Source organism: Pteropus alecto, unplaced genomic scaffold, assembly GCF_000325575.1.
Source record: "Pteropus alecto unplaced genomic scaffold, ASM32557v1 scaffold511, whole genome shotgun sequence".
Classification (NCBI taxonomy): domain Eukaryota; kingdom Metazoa; phylum Chordata; class Mammalia; order Chiroptera; family Pteropodidae; genus Pteropus; species Pteropus alecto.
In genome coordinates this window covers 1375051-1398364 of record NW_006431911.1, presented here as the reverse complement: position 1 = coordinate 1398364, position 23314 = coordinate 1375051, and the positions used below count along the sequence as shown (strand labels likewise).

General features: G+C 41.4%; 1 protein-coding gene across 4 annotated transcripts in view; it reads right to left on the bottom strand.

Moving 5' to 3' along the window:
- Positions 1 to 23314, bottom strand: part of ARHGAP6 (Rho GTPase activating protein 6) — a 446194-nt gene that overhangs the window by 21862 nt on the left and 401018 nt on the right. For all 4 annotated transcript variants that reach the window (XM_006906035.3, XM_025041011.1, XM_015599343.2 and 1 more), the window contains exons 6-9: positions 22119 to 22174; positions 19492 to 19642; positions 18319 to 18467; positions 11071 to 11250 (exon numbers count right to left, since the gene is read on the bottom strand). In XM_006906035.3, coding sequence (XP_006906097.2) covers positions 11071 to 11250; positions 18319 to 18467; positions 19492 to 19642; positions 22119 to 22174 — 536 coding nt within the window. The remainder of the gene's footprint in view (positions 1 to 11070; positions 11251 to 18318; positions 18468 to 19491; positions 19643 to 22118; positions 22175 to 23314) is intronic.

Sequence of the window (23314 nt, the reverse complement as noted above, 5' to 3'; positions counted from 1 at the left end):
AAGACTGTGCTGACAATTGAAAAAACAATACTGAGGAATGGAAAGAAATGAAAGGCGTCTGTTGACATTATTTGAGTCCTAGGTAAAGCTATGCCTGAAGATACATTTGCTTTCGGATCGTTCAGCTATGTGAGCTCCAAATTCCTTAAGCTAGTCTGGGTTTTTAGTTGAAAAGAAAGATACATCCTTGGAAGGCCTTTGATGCCACAGCTTGCTAACTTGTATACTATTTCCTTCAACATGTGCATCAAATTTTTTATCTGTATGGTTGTCAGAATGCTCTGATCAAGACACTCACTTGCTCAAAAACCCTTTTATCCCTGTCGCTGAAGACCTCCCCTTGCTCGCCTCAATCTGTATGTCCCGTTTTCTCCCCTAGCAGACATCCTCACACACCCTCTACTTCAGCAACACTGTGCTTCTCCCTCTGGCCTTTTCCCACCTCCTTCCTTTAATTCATTACATAAATATTTGGTGAATGCTTGCTGAATGCCAGGCACTGTATGCTGGGATTCAGCTACAAACTAAACAGACAAGAATCCTTGTCTCCCAATGATGAATATGGGAAGACTGGCATTAAACACTGAAACAAAGAAAACACAGCATGGATCACATGGATGAAACCAAAGCAAAGAAGGGCGATGGAGGATGCTGGGGAGGAGAATGCTATTTAAATAGGATAGTCAAGCCGCAGAGAAATTGACATTTTAGCAGAGAACTGAAGTTGATGAAGAAATCGCAGAAAATCATTCCAAGCAGAAGGAAGAAAAAATCAGCAAGATCTTGCATCAGGAGCAGCAAGGAAGCCAATGAGGTTGGAACGGAGTAAGAGGAAGGAGGCGAGTAGTAGGAAGTGAGTCAGGTAGCCAAGGCTAGATGCCGTGGAGTCTACGGGTCATGATCAAGACTTCTGCTCTCCATCTAAGTGGGTGGGGAGCCACTGGAGGTTTTGAGGAGAGGACTAACATGAATTGTCATCGTTCTGGCTGCTGAGTTGACAGTTGATTGCAGGGAAACGAGGTGGGGTGGGGAGCAGAAACTGCAGATAGGGGCTGTTGATACATCTAGAAGAGAGAGATGCTGGAATGCTGAGCCACGATCTAGTGGGCTGATGGAAAATATTTGGATCCTGGAGATAGTGAAGATAGAGATGAAAGCATTAACTGATCTGCAGATAGAGAGAGAAAAAAGTGCGATAAGGAGTAGGAAAGAGAAGGAAGAATGACCTCGATGTTTGAGGCCTAGGCACCTAGAAGGATGGGATGGCTGGTGGCTGGTGTAGAGAAGCTGCAGGAGGAAGAGGCTGGGGTCAAGGTTAGGAGTGTGGCTTTGATATGATAAGGGCGAGAGGCCCGCAAGACATCCAGATGAAGGAGATCCAGTAGGCAACTGGGAATAGAGGTCTGGGGTTCAGGGGGGAGGCTCGGGCTGGACATAGAAATCTGGGGGACACACATATGGCATTTAAATTTCTGTGACTGAACGCAATAGCATGGGAATGAGAAAGAAAGAAGAGAAGGGGCAGAGCTTTTAGGTCGAGGCTGAGAGATTCTTTTATTTTACTGAATAAATTAAACAAATAAAAAGACTTATAATTGTTACCGGAAAGTTTTCAGATAATACGACCTAACAGATATGCACTATTATATCAATTTTTCAAAAAGTAATGCCTAAAGGGTGAAAATGAGAAGAGAGAGTACTCGTTTTAAAAAAGTACACAGCAAAGCAAAAGATAATATAGGCCAAAAAAATGTATATCATGAACTCTTTTTAAAAGAAAATTCCATGAGCAAATTGGAAAAAATACGTGCATTTTCATCCAGTTAGTGTAATTTACATGTAATAAAAATTACATGTGATTTTTGCTTAGACACGTAATAAAAATTTTTGCTCCAAGCACCGGTCCATTCCCACCAAAGAATAAACAGCGAGAGCACATGCTCCTCAGAATGCTGGCATCACAATGTTTATTCTTTGAGGGCATGCGGTGTGTCTAATGATAAATTATTAACTTGGGTACATTATTAGAATAGGCTACAGGAAGTATCATTATTTAAAAAATAACTTCCCACAGCATTTTGTTAAACACTCTGCAATTCGGAGTTTTTACTCATTTAACCAGGCTTAATTCCCAACCGATTACACTATTGAGGTTTATTTTATGTAGCATTTGTGACCTTTACTTGTAACAAATGCAAACAGAATGGGGTCAGTGCTAGAAATCTGTCTATAGTTTCTTTTAAAAAACTCATGATACCATTTTGGCTTGGAGTCACTATTTACAAAGAATAAAAAAAAAAAATCCATGTACTATAGATAACATTTTCCTATTATTATGTAAGACTGACTACGGTGTATATAATCCATTACTTTAATTAATTTATTTCTATCTCATATTGTTACAAAATGATTTAGAGCAGCTTCAAAAGTTCATAGGAAAAAAAGAAAAGAAAAAATTTCATACGATAAAACCAAATTTTTTAAATTAAATTTATCAGGGTGGCATTGGTTAATACAATTATATAGGTTTCAAGCACACACTCCGATAATACATCGTCTGCATATTGCATTGTGTGTATAGCGCCCAGAGTTAAATTTCTATCACCATATATTTGACCCCCTTTACCGTTATCTAACTCCCTCCTGCCCACTTTCCCTCTGGTAAACAATAAACTGTTGCCTGTGTCTGTCGTGTAGTGGTTATCACATTCTTTTCACACATTTTTTTTTCCCCATAAAGGAATTGTTCAGAAAATTGGGGCCGGTGGGAAAATAAGGGTAGAGAATTTGAAATGATGCTTGGAACTGGCTTACTATTCATACAGCATCATCCAGTGCCTTTTTCCCAATAATGCCCCTAATCTTTGTCCGTATTTGCACATTTCACTTCCTCTTATTTACTAAACATTTCAAACTAATGGCTCAGTTCAATTGGGTGAACATTCATTTTGTATTAATTTAGAGGCTTAGGAGGGAAACGAAAGTCAAGGGAATGAATTGATCAGAAACAGGAAGTAAGAAACATCCAGGTAGACCATTCCCACAGATATTCCTTTTCAGGAATTAGAATGTTTTTGAAAAAGTATCTAAGAGTCGATAACCCCTGCAGTATAGTTTTGGCTCTGCTGCTTATAATTAATGTAAACTTGGACGCATCGGCCATCTTCTTTAGGATTGTGTTCCTTCACCTGAAAATCCAGGCATATCCTGCTTGCCTTTATGGAAATGTTATGTGAATCAAAAGGGCTAGCAGATTTGAAAGTACCTTTCCAATAGCAAAGAGGTTTAAAATAAAAGGTTTTATTAGAAAGAGACAAAATAATTAATAAACACTTAAAAGAAAAAGTAAAAGCAGATAACATGGAGATGGCCAATATTTGTTCTGCAATTTTGTCTTTCTTGACTAAGTCATCCACCTCTGCCTCTTACCCCATATGCTGGCAGAGAGCATCTCTGTCTTCTCTTTCGTTTAATACTCTGAGGGAGAACTGAGTTATGGGATTTCCTCTCAATATGTCTCTGCTCCTGACCTCCCCTGGAATTTCTAGTTACCGTTTGTGATCCCTTGGCCCCTCAACTGCAATGGTCTTGAAGCCAGGCTCTGTATGGCTGCTCCCTTCTGGTTACTTCTCTTCCATCAGCCCTCAAATCTTTGGCTTAGTCGCAACATTGGAAAGCAAATGTCCTGACGGCAGGGAATATCTGACTTGTCCACCTGGAAATGATGTAGGCTCCTAAGGTTGTATTTTTGTCAGCTAGCCTCCCTTGCAACTAGGGCAAGATCACGTGTGCCAAGGTACCCCAAGGGGGGGTCTTACGGGAACTTCTGGAAAAGGTTCTCCTCCATATTGCAAAAAGATGCAGGAGAGGAACCATCATCTCTGGATGTCATGATGGCTGCAAGAGATGCTGGAAATGACTGCAGTGTCTTGCAGCTGAAGATGGCAGAGCAGAGAGAGCGAAAGGGTGAGTGAGCTACTGAAACCGTGTCTCCCTAGGCTTCTTCTCATGCAAAGTAATAAATCCTGACGTTTGCAGCAAACTGCAGTTGATTTTTTCTCCTCTTTGCAGTCAAATGCTTGTTTCCCTCTCTCCTAAATTTTGCCTCTTTTTTCTCCTCTTTGCCTCCCTACTCTTTGTTCTCCTGAAGTTCCTACCTGCTTCACCCACTTACTCACTCAGTCAGTAATATGCTCTTCCAGAATACATGCTGGGGCGCTGATTTCTACCCAATGGGTACTCAATATATGTTGTCGGAATGGCTACAAATAATAATTAAAAATAACCCAGGGTTATTGGGCTTCGTGGTGGACACTGGTTTTGTCACCTTGGTCTAGAGGCTTCTCTCCGCTTAAACGTAGCAATAATGTCACGCTCTAGCAAAATCTCCTGGCCATTAATTTCTAGAGTTGGAAAATAAATTTCCTTTCCCAACTGAGTATCATCAGATACTTTCTAACAGGTTCTTAAACTATTGTTCCCATCAATACAAAAACTCTGAAAACGAAAAGTATGACTCAATAATCAATTTTTTTTTTTGTTTTTCTTCTGCGATTTTATATATATAGCCATGTGGAAACTAAGGAGCAGGATTGTAAAAAAACATTAGTTTTTTTAATCAACCAATTCTACATGTGTGAACGAAGAAATAAAACTCGGCCCAAGGGGCTTCTTCACGTATCATTTACTATTTCACATCAAAATCTCTATTGGGTTTTAGCCAACTATTGAGTAACTTTGGATATTTTCTAAGGGTACCATTTATGGTTGCGTTTGTCTGGAGATACCACTTCTTAGATTTTCATGTGTTCCTTCAAAGCTTAACGCTATTTCAACAATCAAAAGAACTTTGGACTCTCCTGCTTCAGAGAAAAAAATGTAAACAATTGCACATATGAAGAAATAAAACTGTCACAATTAAAGTCTGCCCTATCAGATTAAAACTGAAACCTTGAATGATTGCCTAGGGTATAACTGCTATGATGTAGTTTATTCCATAAACCACCGAGAGGGAAAAACGGTTTTCTCCATTTACTAAGTCACTATAACAAACCATTAAGGACATCTCTGAGAGCAATTGCCAGGTCCCAGGCCTACCATACTTGCCACTGGGTGTTCCATGCTAATCTACCACTTCATGCTGGACCAAGAAGGAAGCTTTGGCATTTAAAACTCTAACACTCCTTAGCAGAGGTAAATATCACCGGAAGTCATGATGACTTTTTTTTTTCCCCATTAGCAAACACAGTGAAAGAAATCACTGGCCGTTTATAGGTGCAACAGTTCAAGCGCAGGCAGGACCAGTCTAGACCTTTTGTGTGGCTCTGTCATGGAGGATGACTTAATGCTATGTAAGGGCATCTGGGTGCATTTGGAGAGTCAGAATTCATTAAATTTAACATTTTTTTTCTCAAGTGCTTGATACGTGCCAGGCAGCGTTTTTGGCAATTGGAGCTGTGTCAGAGGATAACTCAAGAAAGGAAGATGGAGAAAAATGAGCAGCTTTTGCTCCATGGCAACAGGTTACAGGAAGTGGAAACAGCTCAGGTATAACGTGCTTCTGCTCCCTTCCACCTGTACGTGTCTCTAACAGTACACACGCTCTGTTATTGCGGATAGGGACACGGTGAACAGGCTCCCGAAGAAGCACGCACCGGCTCTCGCAGCCATCTGCTGGCCTGAGCATCAGGCAGGTTTGTGTTAGGAATAGTCCAGAGGAGTTAATAACATTAAAAGTCTCCTTTGCTCCCCATTTTCAAGCTGGCTAAAATATTCTCTTTCTTCCCCTGCAAATGGACCCCATATCTGAGGCACCACACTGAAGCATCTGTCCTCTGTGTGGGGAGGTATCAGGCTCCAGAAATCATTCACTTAGTTGCTGCATCACTTGGGCAAACGATCTAGGCTGACTCCTTATGGAACGGTGTTAAAATTTAGATAAGGTGATGATGTACGTAGTGACTAGCCAACCCCTGGCACGTAAACAGTGGTTATTCAAAAAAGTGTGGTTACATAAAACAGAAAATGGAAATCCTATTGCATTATCTGGATCGGTTGGTGCGGGGCTGCTTCTTGTTTGATGACCTGGATTTACTGCCTGACTCCCTTGACTTGGCATGCAAACAAGGTTTTAAGAAAATGCAATTTGCGCTGGGGACTAAAGAGAACACAAAGCAAAGCTTGGCTTCGGAGCCTGGAATCCTCATCTCAGCCTCTGACCCTTGTCCCCAGTAGTCCTCATTTGAAATTTCCCACATGCGCTGTTGCGCTGGTCCCTAGCTCAGGCTGACGAACAGGCGGGGTGGAATCACGCTGGCGTTTCCACGTCTCCACTGCACTCCAGACTCTTCATCAGCTCATGGGGTGGTGCCTTGTCTTGTTTATCTCTCTCCAAAAAAGAAAGCCTAGTAGGAATCATACAGTAGCAGCCTTAGAAGGAACTGACAGTCTTCTCCACTCTGTTCTGAAGCTCTTATTCATTCCAAGAACAATGATGAGTTTTCTCTGGGATCCCCAATATCAGTCACAGAAGCAAGAACTTTCACAAAACAATTAACGTGTTAATGATTTAGTCGGTGGATGCTTTCTGCCTCGCAAGTGACCATTTCTAGATATGTCTAATCCTTCTGTTTTATTTCCGGTGTTCCAGACACTGCTATCCTGTTATCTAGTTTTTAAATCATTGTTGATATCAGAAAGGGGGGGGGGTCATGATTTAAAAGTAAGGAAATCGAAGGCGTATGGGCACTGAATCCCAAACAAACAAACAGGAAAAAAAATATTTTTTCTAGCAATATACTATGGCAGTATTTATTCAAGAAATAATTACTGAGCAGCCATTTTCTGTAAAGTTCTTCCGGAATGTCAAAACCCCTGCCTTCATAGAGTTAGCATCCTATTAGGTTTCACTAAGCATGATAAATAAGTAAATTACACAGTTAACAGGTGATAAGTGCTAAGGAGAAAAGAAAAAGGAGAGCAGGGCAAGGGACGAGGAGCACATGTGTGGAGCAGCTCGCGCTGTCACACGGTGGTCGGGATGGGCTTCGTTGAAAAAGAGACACGTGAAAGTACTTTGACAGGGCGGACATCCGGTCATTCTAATGTAATAATAGCAGTGATCTTTTTTTTTTTTTTCGAGTGCCTAGTATATGTCAATGTTTGTCCCAAGGGCCTCCGAATCTCATTTCTAATTCTCAAATTGATCGTAGGTAATTTCATCTCTTTCTTTTTAGAATGAGAGAATGAAGGCTTATAGGAGTTAAGCCTATGGGACCGAGATTACGCGGTAAACACATGGCTGAGTAGAGACTTGAACTCGGGCAGCTCGTGCCAAAGCTCCTGGTCTTCCCACCACCTTGAGTGTTTCCCAAGACCGGTTAGGAAAGTACCAGAATGGCCTGAAGGCATTCATCGGAAGGTGCAGATCCCTGGGGCCCTGCCAATGCCACTCGACCTGGTTCTCTGGAGTGACAAATTGCTTTGTGACTGTGCTGCAGGCTCGACTTTGAAAACCACTCTTACAATCTGCTGCCTTGGCCTTTCGACAGTGACCATGATGGCTGTTTTCAGAGTGAACTTCTGGCTCTAGGACATCCAACCCGGTGCCTGAAAAGCAAACAACTGGTACAAAAGACTGTCCTGGCTAGACTCCTGAACAGAGTGTCAGCCTCTGAATCTGGGCACTTCTTCGATATCATGGGACGAAGCCAGGTTCTTTTCTTCCCTTTCCCATTAACTTAGATGCTGGCCACTTGGGAGAAGCATCAGGAAATGAAGGACACTATTAACACGCAGAACAAACTCTGGGCCCCTGCCAGGCCTCTGTGGGTTTTTATTTATCTTCCTCCAGTTCTTCTGTGGAATCGCGGCCTCCAGGAGACGTTCTGCCTTCAAGGACAAACTCACAGCCACCTTCCCCAATGAGTCTTCCTTTCTATTGCCAATGGGAAGCAATGCCTTTCTGTGTGACCCAATAAAGCCTTCCGAAGCCTGTGAAACTGCACGGTTGTGACCGCCTTAACCATCCGGCCCTGTCTAGCTTCATCCTTCCTCGTTTCATTTTAAATTACTGTACTAATTCTGAAAGCTTCTCAGACAACGAAACAGCTACATACATGATTGAATTTTTGTCCACCACACAGACCAGTTTTGCCAACCAGCCACGAGCTTTGGCGTAACCAACTAGATTCTGAAATGCCAAATATGCCAAGAGAATCTACAAAAGCATGAGATTAATTGTCCTCTGCGCTTTACAGAAATAAAAGAGGTGAAGCCAGGGCCAGGGCACAGAACCATGAAGATTTTAGAGCTAGAAGGGATCTTGGTTAATCATGCATTCTAACCCAGTCCTCTGATAACTAAAGAAACAGAAATCTAAGAGGGCAAGGTCACATAGCTAAGGTGTAGCAAAGACAGGACTACAGCAAACTTTTCTGGTCTCAGAGCCAGTTCTCTTTCTACTGATCCAGCCTCGAGATCTTTGTCTCACCTCTCCTTCAACCCCACTGACCTTTTTTCTCAATAGAGAATTCTCGTAATCTGTCTAAGGAGATCAAGAATGCTTACATTCATGGTAAACTTACTCTGAGAAAGCTCTCCTTTATTCCTCCCTGCCCAAATCTTTTCATACATAGAAGAAGTACAGATTAGTAATGTGGAATAGATCACAGAACTGCCATTGAGTCATTCATTAATTCAACCACTATTTCTTGTTTCTACCATGTACCAGGCACAGACGTAATGCCATAAAGAAAGTAACTGGAAAGGACAAAAATTCATCCTGTCATGGAGCTACATTCTAATGGGGAAACAGTCAACAAACAAGAGAAATGAGTAAAACCCTATGTTAGTAGCAGTGAGTGCTCAGGAGAAAAAGCAGGAAAAGAAAAGAGGAAGTTAGGCTGGGTATACATGGTGGTGGGGGGACTGTATTTTAGACAAGGTGGCCAGGAAAGGCCTCGTTCGAAATAAAGACCACAACTAGGGAAGCCAAATACGGGTTATCACTCAAGAGAGTCTTGATGTCAGTTTCTATAGAGAATGGCAAATGAAGTTCAGATTTGGAAAATGCTGGAAAAGGTGGAAGACTGATGTTCTTCTGCTGTGTGTGGTAGTCCAAGCGGCAGGAAATGGGAAGAGGGGAATGACACAATGAAAATGGCGGCAACTATTCTTTCAAGAAGGCCAGGAAGAGTTCTGTTAGTATTCAAGGTGAAAAGAAATGTCTCATGGTGTGTAGTTTCATATAAAGAACTGTGCTTAGAATACATGATGTAGAGAACAGAATTAAGATTGATGAGAGGTACTATTTTGTTTAAAGAAAATCTAGAGAGCAGGAAGTAGATTATATGTGACTTAAAACTTGAGGAAAATATTGAAAAGTTCAGTTATTTGATTTATCTGAATACGTAATTAGTTATGAGGATTTTGGCTGAAGTGTGAAATTTATATAGAGTCAATGACTAATTCTACATTTTTTGAGCACTTACTGTGTGCAACGCAGGGACAGTATTTCAGAGACTCCAAGAGGAGTGAGGCATCTTTCTACCTCAGTCAATTTTCCCCGTGCTAAATGCATTTTCTGTGCCTCCCTTGCAGTTAAGTATGGCTTGTGGGTGAGTTCTGACCAATGGAATCTGAGTGGACATGACGGATGTTCCTTCTAGGTTTGGCCCATAAATCCTAGGGGATTTCAGAGTCTCAAGATGCAAGGAGCTGGGGTCCCTAAATCACCACCCGGAAGGCTGACAACCAAACATCTGATTAGACTATTTGTCAACAAGATATTTATGTCTGTTGTGTTGAAGTACTGAGATTTGAGCCAGCTCATACTGGTTAATTTATGTAATTATTACCTACCATTTGCATCGAATTTTACAGTCTGCAGAATACTTTCACTTATCAAATGGTTCTGGGAACCACCCTGGTCATATTTTTATTTTTCTCATTTCATGAAAGCTGAAATGGATGCTTATCAAGTATTGAATTACTAGGTCACGATCACATAGGTAAGACACAGAGGGAAAAGATTGAAAATCACTGGCTCTCAAATTTATAAAAAGTAGTTGGTATTAGACAGATTTGGAAATAAATATAATGCAAGGCACTTGACAAATATAGACAAAATATTAAGGAGGTTTAAAAGAGGGAACTAGCACACTTGGTTGAAGAAAACACAAAAGGCTCTAGTGGAATGAGTAAGATTTATGGGGAGTGTTTGCACATTGACACTAGAGAAACGAGAGAAGAAACATGGACGAATTTCCTGTAAATTTTGACAAGCAATATGAGTGGTGAACAGAAATAGAAGAGAGTTGGCATTTGTTCTAATGTTTCAAGGGAAGTTGGAGCAAGCAATGCAGTTTTTTGAAGGAAAACAGGAACTGGTAATTCAATACAAATCAAAAAAATATTTACTGAGTGCCTGCCAGACGAAGGGCGTCTCAAAAGTGTACAGAGGATACAGAGAAGAGATAACAAGGGTACAGCCCATGTTTTAAATGTGTTTATAATGTACTAGGGGAAATAGTCATAAATGACTATAGTGCAATGTTAAGATAAACATCGGTAAGAACAGTAATGGGGTTCAAGGAACAGAAATGACATGAGAAAGTGACATGAGAAGGACACAGGAAAGACAGGTGAAGCTTCACGGAGGAGGTAAGACGCCAATATTGATCTTGGAGGAGGTGCCATCTCTGAAGATGGTTATGAATATATGAATTCAAGAGGGCCATATATAATTCCAAAAAAAGGATTTTATCAATATTTTGAGCAAAGGCAATGCTATATGAATAATTAAATGAGTCTAAAACGTGACCATTGTTTAGAGGACAACGAAATAAACTTTGTGATTTGAACATATTTGATTAAACACAGAATCACAAACTTAGAGTGATATCATAGGTTGTAAATTTCTACTCCTATTGAAACTGACTGGCTTCCGGTGAATTCAATCACCAGCACTATAGAACAGAGGGCAGTGTGACTGAGTTTCATTATGCCACCAAAAGGCCATCGATCAATAGGCAGTCTACTGAGATGCCCTGCCAAAGAAGGGCCACCTACCATGAACAGGGCTTCATAGTTTTCAATCATCTTCTGCACCACAGCAATGATGGCTGTGCTCTCCTCAGCGCGGGCTGAACTCTGCACCGAGAATTCTTTGTCTGATAACTTCTGCTTGTGTAGCAGGTTGGGTCCAAATATGGTGGCCAAGTTCAGAGATGTCATTTTGTTCCCAGTGACCTATAGGAGCAGAGAATATAAGAATTATTGTTATTTTTTGCTTTTCGAAATGCTGAGTGGTCCAGTAATCAATGGAACCTTTTTTCCTTTCATTTTTTTCCTTTTCCTGTAAGGACGCCATCATCTTCGGCGGTACCCATGAGGGGCGCCATCATTTTCCTTTTGCTTCATCTCTTTGATTGAAGCTCATTGTGCAGCAGTCATTTCAATAGCATACTGAGTAAAATTTTACAAGTCTAAGTCATTTATTGTGAAACTGGTACTATATAAAATGTCTATTCTGTCCGCTTTCAAAAAAATATTGATGCCCATCTATCCATTTATCCATCCATCCAACCAACCATTCATCTATCAACTTATCCATCCGTCCAACCAACCATCCATTCATCTATTTCTTCATCCGTCAATCCATCATCATTCTATGAATCCATCCACTCAGCACCCACCATAGGCATTTTTCATGGATTCTAATCACAGTTCGCCCCTAGGAAGCGCACAGGACTCCCTAACATTAAGGCCGAGGACTACCCTCACGTCCGATTTCATCTTATTTTGTGGCCTCATTTTAGTATCACCCAGATTTCTTCACTTATAAATACAGTTCAACACAATACATCTTTGTAAGTCACCTCAAATCTTTTTCAAAAGAAGCAGGGCAGTGAAAAAAAATGGGTAAATAAATAATGCGTTATTAATCTGGGAAGAAGAAAACAATAGACACCTTCTTTTATTCTTTTTTTTTTATTGAGGTATAATTTATATTTAAAAGTGCATAGATATAAGTTATAGACTCTTCCAAGAGGCAACCACTATTCTGATCTTTATTGTCATAGATTAGTTTTGCTTTTTAAACTTTTATATGAATGGAATTACACAGAAAATTTTTTTTTCCCCAACGATGATCATAACACATCCTTATTTTAAAGGATTTCACATTCTAGAGTGTAAATAAACTTATCAATTATAAGTAGTGAATATAAAATATGAAGCTGTCAACTCTGGAGGCCCAAGGGACATTCCAAAGAAGTGGCAATATTTGCACAAACCCTTGAAGGAAGAACAGAGTTTGCTAAGCTGAAAAGCAGAGGAGCTGAGGTAGAAGGCAATTTCACAGTGGTGAGAACACCATATGCAAAGACAGAAACATGTAAAATACTCGAAGGCAGGGTTCTCCAAGTCCCGAGCCATGGACCGGTACCGGTCAGTGGCCTGTCAGGAACTGGGCCGCACAGCAGGAGGTGAGCAGCTGGCGAGGGAAGCTTCGTCTGTATTTGCGGCCGCTCCCCAGCGCCAGCATCACCGCCTCAGCTCCACCTCAGATCATCAGGCGTTAGATTCTCATAAGAGCACCAGTCCCTGGTGCCAAAAAGGTTGGAGACCGTTGCCTTAAGGCCCCCTAGGAAGCTCGGTATGGCAGAGGGTTGTGCAAGAAAGGCAGGCAAGGGCCAGGTGACAGTCATTGCCATATGTCTCCTGTGGGGCAAAATTGCCCCTGGTTGAGAACCACTGGTGTAGGCAAATTTGTATTCTTCTGTTGCTGTTGAAAATCTAGGAATTCCTGGATAAATATGGGAACCATGGCTTTTGGTGGGGACCCTTTGCCTGAGAAGATCCGCACAGCCTTTGAGAGGCGCCTGGGTGCACGACGTAGAATTCAAGAGTCCTAACTCACAGCCAAGGCAAAGCTTCCAGAGTCCCGCCCTCGTCCTGCGGAGCCTTGAGCTGGTGGCTCCCTGGCCCTGCAACCCCAGCACGACACATGGGGGGCGTTATTTTTATTAGTTATTTTTTTATTTTAATTTTTTATTTATTTTATTTTGTATTTAATTAATTATTTTCGTAATTGAAGAAATGATTTAAGTTTTTTTGAGGGGGGCGTTATTTTTAGAATGCGAGGTCGTTTTCTGCTTTGCCACCAGTAAAACGATTTCATGCGGTAAACACTGGGAGTTTTCCAGAAAGTGCCCTTTATGTATGTATGACTGTTCAATTATTTTTTCTCTCTATTTTATTTCAGTGATATAGGACTTGACAAGTTTTCATTTTATTTTTCATTCCTGCAAATTCGTGGCTAAGGCTAAAATGAAATACGTGCCATTTTCAAATCCATCCATGAAAGTTTTCTCATTTTTTAAACATAAACAAATAGAAGATTTTGTTTTCTTTTAAAAGACTGTTTAGTATAAGGACGACCCAGAACTCTGTTTCCGCTCTCTCCTTGTGTTGCTATTCTGGGAATGCAATACGATCCGTCTGTAAAATCGCACAGAGATTCCAGCTGCAGACCACGCTGCTGTGGTTTGTTAACGCTGTTTTGTTTTGTTTTTGTTTTACTATTTTTCAGATTGGAGACTTGTTCACGACAGCTTTCACCCTCGCTGCCCATGTCTCAGCGTATATATGACTATGTCTGGGGAATGAAATGTACACTTGGGATCGGTTCATTATTTCATTATTAGCCAGCTAATTCAAGGACACGTTTTATCTCTACTAAATAAGCATTCTAGATCGTTTCTAAACCTAATATGAATAGCTCACATTTGTTAAAAGTTTAGCATGTACAGGCACTAGGCTAAGGGCTTTCCACAGGCTGTTTCAATTCTTTCTCTCTATAAACTCGCTGTCGCCCTTATTTTTACAGACGGGGAAGTGACACCCAGAGCCCAGAGTCGGAAGGCGATGGAACTGAGAAGCGAAGCTGGTGGCCTGACTTCAGGCAGCGCCACGCTTTTCATCACTACCCTGCACCTCCCACCGTTTGCTCTTGAGCGGCAGACCCTGTCATAGCATGGGGAAACGTGACAATTGGTTGCCAAGCGAGGCCGGGACGGGGATGAGGAGAGCAAGGCACTTGTCCCGCTTCAGTCCCAAAGCCAACCTCCCACTTCTTGGAGGCGTGGACTTCCTTAAAGGTCAGCAATCCCGCCTCTACTTGGTGGTTCTAACTTCTTTACTGCCTCACAGGCTCTCTGAAAACTAAAGGCAAGCTACAAACTCTTTCACCAAAAAGTGCATATTCACATCGCATTTTCCACGTAATGCCGGAGGGTCCTGGGACAACCTGAAAAACTTTAATTATATTCCTGCAATGTTCTTTCTAGAAGAAATGAAATCCTTCTTACTTTGAGAATTTCTTTATCCCCCTAAGGAGCAAAGCAAATAGCAGACTAGACAAAATGGAATAAAACAAAACAAACGCAAGACAGAAAACACCACGATTTGATAAAATACCGCTACTTTTCCCAAGATAGGCACTGATTGATTGACTAATCAATGATTTTTCTCACTCTTCCTTTAGACTCCTTTAAGATCCCATTAGTTAATAATGCATTGAATTTTAAGCAGCTATTAGAAAGGAAATATCATGTTCATTTGATCAAGGAGGAAGCTCAGACCTCCCCCACCCTGTCTCTGTTTTCCTTCCTCTTCCTCTATTTTAAAAATACAAGGTTATGTAGCAAGGTGCTGGCAGGGCCTTTGTGACGCTCCAAACTTCTTGATGCTCTGATTCAATTTTGTCCCATGTTCCAATCCATGACAACTATCCTAAAAAAAGATAACACATCTAACACAAATTAACAAAAGGTAAAACAAAAACCTGAAAACTGCTTCGTTTCTTCATCGTATTTTACAATTTTTGCCTCACTCCAGACTGCCTGTTCTGTATCCTCTACCTGCTCATGCCAAACCAACTGAAAAAGTGATAAACAAAGAACCTTTCTCTCATTCCTCTTCCTCTACTCTTAAGTTGCACCAGAAGGGTGCTAACTCCCATCCCTATGCGACGCTGACGTGGTCTGTTTATTCAATCCCCCAGGCGCCCTTTCGCTCAATCCCCACACACCCGTTGATGTGTAGGTTAAATTCAATCTCCTTCACGAAGCCATTCCTAACTTTTCTGGTTCACATTCCTCACTTCTCTGAAGTTCTGCAGGGACTCTGTACTGCATTCTCCAATTCTACATTCGCCTTGTGTTTTCCCCGCCTCCATCTCTTAGATGCCACAGCATCCCAGGAACAGTAATTAGAAAATTCCTGAACAACGCTCACTGGTTTAGAAGAACTCAGGGTAGGTGCCCAAGATATATGTGATTCAAATAACAAGGTCATTCTTACATGGAAACATTTTAAATGTCAATTGCTATTTTCCACATTCATACAAAAGCTTCCTACCTCTCTCCCTCCCTGTCTCTAACCAATCTACAACACGGGTATATCACCTTAGTGGAGTCCTTCCAAAGATTCAGAACCTAAAAGAATCAGGCGTTCGTTACTCTATGAACATGGCCCCATTTCCCCCTCATACCTCATCAGTACTTTCCCACTCCAGGGCCTTTACTCCAATCCAAGATGGCCGCACGGGCTGCTTGCTTTCCTGTAATTTTTAACCATTTCACAGGAGCAATGCTCTCCTCATACTTCTCCAGCTGCTTTAATTTTTGGTTACTAACCCTTCATTTTGATTCAAGGTTTAGGTCGAGACTGTCTAGAAACCCTTGTAATCTCTCTCTTCCCTGTATGACTTTGTTGTTACCAGGATATTTTCACGTTCCTTATAGTAACTAGTCTTCCCAACCATTGCACAGTGCCAGTTGAAGAATTCGTATTCTCGAAGTTCAGATAAAGAAACTCAAGTTTAGGAAGGTTAATAGAGCTCTCCAAGGACACATGCATGGATAGTGAGTTATAAAGCTACCAAGTGCTCTCGACCAGGGGTGACTCTGCCCCCCGCCCCGTTGCCCCCACAAGATACTTAGCAATGTCAAGAGACACTTTTGTTTGTTGCAACTAGGGCTGCGGGAGGAGTTGCTACTGGCATCAAGTGAGTAGTGGCCAAGGATGCTGCAGCTGCACATCCCACAGTGCACAGGGCAGCTCCTAGGACAAAGAATTACCAAGTCTCAAATGTCAATCATATGGAGGCTGAGAAACTCTGAATTTAAACCTGAACTAGACTAGTAGATCTTTTCTACTTCCTATTCTATATTTCCATTCTTAGTAAGTTAGATTGGTTTGGGTTTGAGGCACAGCTGGGAATTTAGTAGTCACAGGATCGACCTAACCAGTACCCAACATGACAATTTTGTGTAAATTAGAAAAAGGAGCCTCTTCCTCAAGATATTTTACTGCCTTCCACTCACTGGGATACTGTCCTCATATCTCTGTACATCTACAGTGACTATGATGTACATGGCGCCTCCACCGGAGTTGTGAAACGCGCAAATATACAACTTGCATGATCACAAGTGGATGCTCCCTGTGGGATACTGGGTATGTGATTTAACCCCTCTAGCCCTCACTTTCCACCTCTGAAACACGGGGACAATGACATCTCTCTTATGTAATGGAGGACTGACTATAATATGTAATAGCTGGCACATGGTAGGACACGCATCAATGATAGCTAGTATTTCAGCTCAGTTGTGTATGTACCTATCCGGGAATATCTCCTTCTCTTCGGCAGAGGCGAAGGAGTCCTGTTCAGTATTGGGACTGAAAGAGCGTGTCTGAACATGATTCTAAAAAAAGCAAGACTGAGTTCAGTTGGACTTTGTGCTCTCCTCAATGCCTTCTTAATTGCCTAAGACCCGACTTTTTCCTTCTCACATAGTACTTAAGAAACGCCAGAGAGCAACTGAAATACCTAGAAACACAGACAGGGCTCTGTCTTTACCCAATGATTAGGCAGCTGATTCGACAGCTTCTATTATATCTCCATCGATAAAGGAAGACACCCAGGTGGGTAATATAACTACTTAACAATTATGAGAATTATAGCGTATCCATCAAAGAGCTGTGTCTGCTGAAATAAGCCATCAGTGCCATGTTATGAAACCTGAAGCCAGCAGAGGTTTCACTAATTATAACTGCTATGGAGATGAAGGGCTAACTCAGGAAAGTTCCATTCTCATTATGACAGGGAGAAAAAGAAATGTGGAATTGCCTTTCTGGATTAAAGTAAAAAAAAAAAAAAAAAAATTATACACGACCAGGACTTTTGGAAAAGAAATTTGGCAAACACAGATTGAATCCATGATAGAGCTGAGTTTTGCTCAACAAGGGTTTTTTTAAAAAAATAAGTTTGTGGTTAAGTTTGGAATGCCTTTGGCTCCTTCTTGATGATTTACAATGCGCGTTAGCTTATTAAAAAGTCTAAGATCTCCTGGGAAATCCAAGGTCAAGGAGAAGTATTACTGTATTGTATCAGAAAGAGAAATAGGTCTCTTGTTAAGGTAAAGATTAAAGAGGTTCCTTGCTAAAGGGGCACCTAAAATTGATGCCAGCCTCTCACTTGTCCAAGGGCGAAACCTAAAATCACCTTGAAGTGCGTGACCATGACCAAAGTGAACCAGAGCTTAAGAACTCAGATGGGGCAGACACGGTAGGGCCTGAGTGGGGACCAGGTCCAACAAGAACGTCGTTAATGGACATTCCACAGTTGACACCATGTGGCATCAAGATGACTGGCAATGTTCGGCAGATGAGACCTTCCAGTTCCTTCTACACCTGATCTGGAAGCAGGACTGGCCTTCCGATGCATTGAGCAGTCCCTATTTGGGGGGTAGTGGTTAAGGAGAGAAAGGATTTCTCAAAAGGAAGATCCCAGACGTCTAGCTCTAGGGTAGATGGGAGCTCCAAGAACGAACTGGAAGAATAAAGAGGCGACATCACATTTTGGCTCCAGGTTAAAGAAGCAGATCAAATTAGTGACAAGGACAGCAATCTCCCCCCATCTCCATTACTCCATTTTTTTCATGATTGTGAGTACTCTGTAGCTCATTGTTTGTTTTCCTCACACAAATGGAAATTCAATAAAGCATCACAGTGGAAAATGACAGCTTCCTTTAGAAGCATCCTTGAAACATAAGAGGTTAGTGGCCTATGTGCTTTTAGGAACTGTCCCTCCAGAGCAAACCCGGCATTAGTTCTTCCTACATAGACAGGTGGATGGGGAAAGGAAAGATGCCATTTCTTCCAGGTGAAACGTTTGACCAAATCGACAGAGTGCCCTTTTAAAACAGGAAGAAGGAAAAGTCAGAGCATCTGCAGCAGCAGAGGGGTGCATACCTCCTGCCCGTCTTTGCTGATGTTGTCATTGGCGTGTCTGGCGACGATGGCGAGGAACTGCAGGAGGCGGTGGAGCGTATCGCAGTTGCAGGGAGGTAGAAGGTAGATGAGGAGCTGCAAGGTGCCCAGCTGTTCCTCTGGCTGCAGCACTGAGCGAGGCAAAAAGAGGTGCTCTAAGTAAACAGGGAAACTCGCACCATTCAGGCTCGGAGGAGAGGCCCCCTCTCAATGGTCGTCAGAATGGATCATCAGAGTAAGTTACATTTCATCCACTCTCCCATTGACTTAGCAATTTAATAGCAAGGTTCTATGAGAGATAGAAAGATAAAGTAGACCTGGAGAAATAGAAATATAACATCTAGGCCAAGCGTTATAATCCAGATTAAAGAGGTAGCATCCTTTCTCTGACTTTCTTCTTCCTCCTTGCCCTGGCATTACTCATCGTTCACCTTATGGACTGCACTCTTTCACTTTTGATAGATATTTACTAACAAGGACCGAGAAGTGGTAAACATTTTGCAGATCGAATTTTTAAAAACCAGATTTCAGGCTCTTTTCTGTTGAGCAAGAAATAGGCTTTTGGTTGTCAACAGCCAAGACACGGTATGACAGTGTCTTCTCTCTCTTCTGTAGTCTGATTTGAATTGCAGCATTGGAGGAAGAATTGTCTGGAGGCTGACACAGCTCTGGCCTATTCCTCCCCCCTTCTGCCTTCATCTTCTCCATGGCATGTGTGTCTATAGCCCTGAAGCAGCCATAGTGAAAGTCTCGGCACTGGGCTATGCCATCCTGCTTCGATGGAATGTTGCCTGCCTCCTTTTCTCACTCTGGGTTCCTGTGACTCCCTCCTTCCTTGTACCAGAAATGCAAACTCATTTTCAGTCCCAGGCTCAATGTGAACTCTTGCCGTTACTTCAAAGCATCAACGTATGGCACTTTGTACTATTCTAGGGTCATCTGAAAGCATCCCAAATTCTTCTTGGCTACTTCCATTTGTCCTACTGCAACTTTCTTCATGCTAATTCTCCCCAGGGTAAATATTAGAAAATTCCCCAAATAGCCCACTCATCAGAGTCGAAGAAATAAGGACAAAACAAGCACAAAGTTTTGATGGGGGCGCCGGACATAGCGGTAATTCAGGGTCACGTCCCTGCTAATGGCCGGAGTACGCACAGAGAGTGTTGATGAAAGCTGTGTACAGCTCCCTGGTGAGAAGGGGGTCTGGCATGTCCCTCAGGAACTCCTTCAACAAGGCAGCCACATCGTGAACGCTGTGCTCTTCCTCCAGAGAGACATCAACCCCACGGTCGAATTCCTCACGTAACTGGAAAAATAACAGTTCAACTGGCAACTTCATAACACCATACCTCTACGTTCAGTGCCCAGCAAAAGAAGGGCGGTGACTTGCGGCATCTGGTATTAAGGTCATGCAGACCCAATGAGGAGAAGCAAACAACGTGTCGCCTTGATGCACAGAGTCTATGCAACCTGGCCCAACGTATTAGGAACACTGGAACATACTGGAACACTCAAAAACATGGGTAAATCTCATAGAGCTAATATTTAGTGAAAGAAGTCAGCTAAGGAAAAGTATTTGAGATATAGCTCCACTTAAATCTAGCTCAAGAATAGGCAAAATTTGAGGGGGCAAAAGGGAGCCTGAAGTGTTGAAAACATTATATATACCATCATTCAGATAATTATATATCTATCTATATAGATAGATAGATAGATAGATAGATAGATAGATATATCTATATATATATAATCGAATAAACGTATCTGTGGGTTTATCATCAATGATGCAAGCAGAAGGGCTCAATAACGACATCCAGAAGGTTGGGAAAAAGAGCTAAGGGGTTAGGTCAACTGTAAATGTGGAAGGGAGGAATGAATCTATTATACAGCAGTTTTGCATGTCAGCCGTCCTACCACGTTGGAATTTTGACATTTTAGAGAAATACTCAACAAGAAAGCAAAAAGAGTTTTCTGCAGGCAACGAAATTAAAAATCCCGATGAGCCATTCGTGACTAAGACTTGAAAGATGACGATAACTAAATAAAAACTGTCTTCGATTTGTCAAAGCAGCCTTACTAACAGCTCCCAGAAGGATTCTCTGCCTCGAATCATTATACTAGGTTTATTAGCATTTATAGCAACAGGAAAACACAAGAGCAAGAAAAACGGAGTCATAACTCTGCATCCGACTTTCATCGCTGACAGCTCAACCTCTTATGTATCGGCGACAAATGATAAATTAACCCCCAATATTGTGGCAATTATTCTGAAAGAAAAGTGTAGGGTGCTAAGAAGGGGTATAACAAGATAACATGGTGAGTTAGAGCATATTTCATACTTGAAATCTAAGTCTAAATAAGCACCAATCATATTTTTATTAGATAATCTCCATGCAAAGGTTTTCCTTCGGTGGATCCACATATGACAGAGAAGTCATTTCTGACACTCGCCACCTGTCCATCTGATGAGAATGCCCGTGACTGCCCCTGGATCACTCATCGATTCCAGGCAACTCCTCAGCCTTCCACTCCTATCTGTGATCATTCATACACACCACGTTTCTTTTCTGAGCACACACATATGCAGTAAGAATGGACCATGGAAAGAGCATGGTCTAAATTGCATGATCCTGAACTTAACACTCATCTTGAGTCTGACGCTGGCTACATTGAGTGATCTTAAGTTTCTTAATCTCTCTAATTCTCAAAAGAAGTGGTTCAAAGGGGCTACTCTCACAGCTGGTGGGCAGATTCAATGAGACAACGCTTGTGAAAATATTCTGCAATTCCGCATAGGTGAGAGGCTTAAGAAATGTTACTAAACTGCGTTTCTTCCTGAGTCCTGTTGCGAAATGTTAAATAGAGTTCAATAGTCTTTTGCGTGACTATTAAAAATAAAATATCGACCAACGAACCAAAGAGAAAACATACTTCCTCCAAAAGCCCCTCTTATCTTGACAAAAAAGAGACAGATTTCAGTTAGTTTCAAGAGTATGAACAAATATCATTTCTTCAGCTTCATCCAACTAAAAATTATTTTGATTTGGCTTCATTTTTGAGTTGGTGACGTCCTTATTTCTTTCTGTTGGAACCAACAAAAGGAAAATAACATTTTAATTTTCTTTTAGCCAACAAATGAGTTCTTCTCTCAAAGGACGGTTTCCTTTTTATGAAGCCATCATGAACACAGACACCTGCCTGATCACAGGAACCTATTCCTGAAGCTCTAACATCAAACTTCTGTCTCAAGAATGTCACAGAGTGCTGAAGGAGTCCCAGGGCACAGTCTCTATATGAAAAATGAACTGGGGATCAATGGTTCCACGGACACTTCATAACAATTATTTATTTTCAAGAAAGTAAAGCCATAAACATAGCATCTTACATGAAGATAATATTAATGGCATTATTCACATTGCATTTTAGTGAAAATGGCTGCTATACAACTGTTTTCTATTTCTTATCACTTACTAATTAGGTACTCTCTGAATCTCCTGCTTTTACGGTTTCAGAAAGTTATTTATAAATTAGTTTTGTTTGGCCGTACACACCAAGGACACGTCTGGACGTTTGCTTTTGAGTGTTTGATCCTAACTCCATCGCAACCTTTCTGGGCTTCTGAGTTGTTGTCTTTTACCTCTTGGGACTCAATTATACTATAATTGGCTGGAGGACACAGAAAAGATATTCCGAAATGAATGTGCATAAGCTTGAACTTGGCACGAGGTAATTCAATTGAAAGTCAAGTGAAACAGACAATATAATCTTCACTTTTTACTTACTTGTCTCACTCTCTTTTTTGAGCTTCCAACTCGGAATATGCCCACTGTCTGGAGGCCTGCAAATAAGCAAACAAAATCAATAGTCTTGTTTTATGGTTTGAAACTCTGGAGGAAATCAAAACAGAAATAGAACAGAAGGCCGGCACTGCGCTGAGCAACAGCAACTTGACAGCATGCACGAATGCGCATGTGGCCCCCACTATATTCTCCAGGTACCCACAGCTTAGCCTTATAAGCACCAGGTTGTTTTACACCGAACATTTCTGATGAAAAATTTTCCATGTGATATTACGTATTCCCACACCTCCATATGAGAAAAATAACATAACGAGTTCTCTCATTCAGAATAATTACTTCAATATGAAATTTATATGAACTTTTAGCTCTTGGTCAATTTTTAAAAAAGGTATTTCTTGTTTTGCTGATCATAATTAAAACATGTACCTGATGTAGAAATATTTTGGTTTATTTCTATCCAGTCTTCTCTCCCTCTCTCTCCCTTTCTCTCTCTCTCTCTCTCTATGTAGACACACACATGCACAAACACACACACACACACACACACACATAGTGTGAGCTTGATTATGTATATGTGTGTGTGTATAGATAAATAGATACAGAGAGAGAGAAAAAATGCCATAAGAATTTTTATGCCAGTAAAAAGTCCTTATAAATGTTATTTAAGATGAATTTAAGATGAATGCAAAATAGTCTATTGTATGAATGTGCCACGACTCACTTCATATTCCCCTATGAGAGGCATAGAGTTCCCCCAGACACACCTGGACTGGTTCTGTATTCTAGATGACCCTATCATGAACAACTCTGTACATAGATCTTACTTCACATTTCTGATTTTCTTACGATCACGTCCTAGAAGTGAGATTATAGGATCGATGCATACAAAAGAGTTAACCAGCCCAAGATGTCAGTAGCACCGAGGTTGAGAGATCCTGCTCTAAAAAATTAGGTATCTTAAAACTAAGAAGTTCCTTAAAATCATTACATTTCCAATCGATGTTCACAGAAGGTTCAGAAACTGTGATAGGTTGACGCGCCTTTTAGTCACTGAACGTCTCCTCTCTGCATTTTCGCCTTGGAATTGGTCTGAGGAGGAAAAAGCATAGGTTTCCTGCTAGAGATCTCTCCACCGTCTGGACTTGGACACTGTGGTATCATTTATGTGTTCCTCTTTC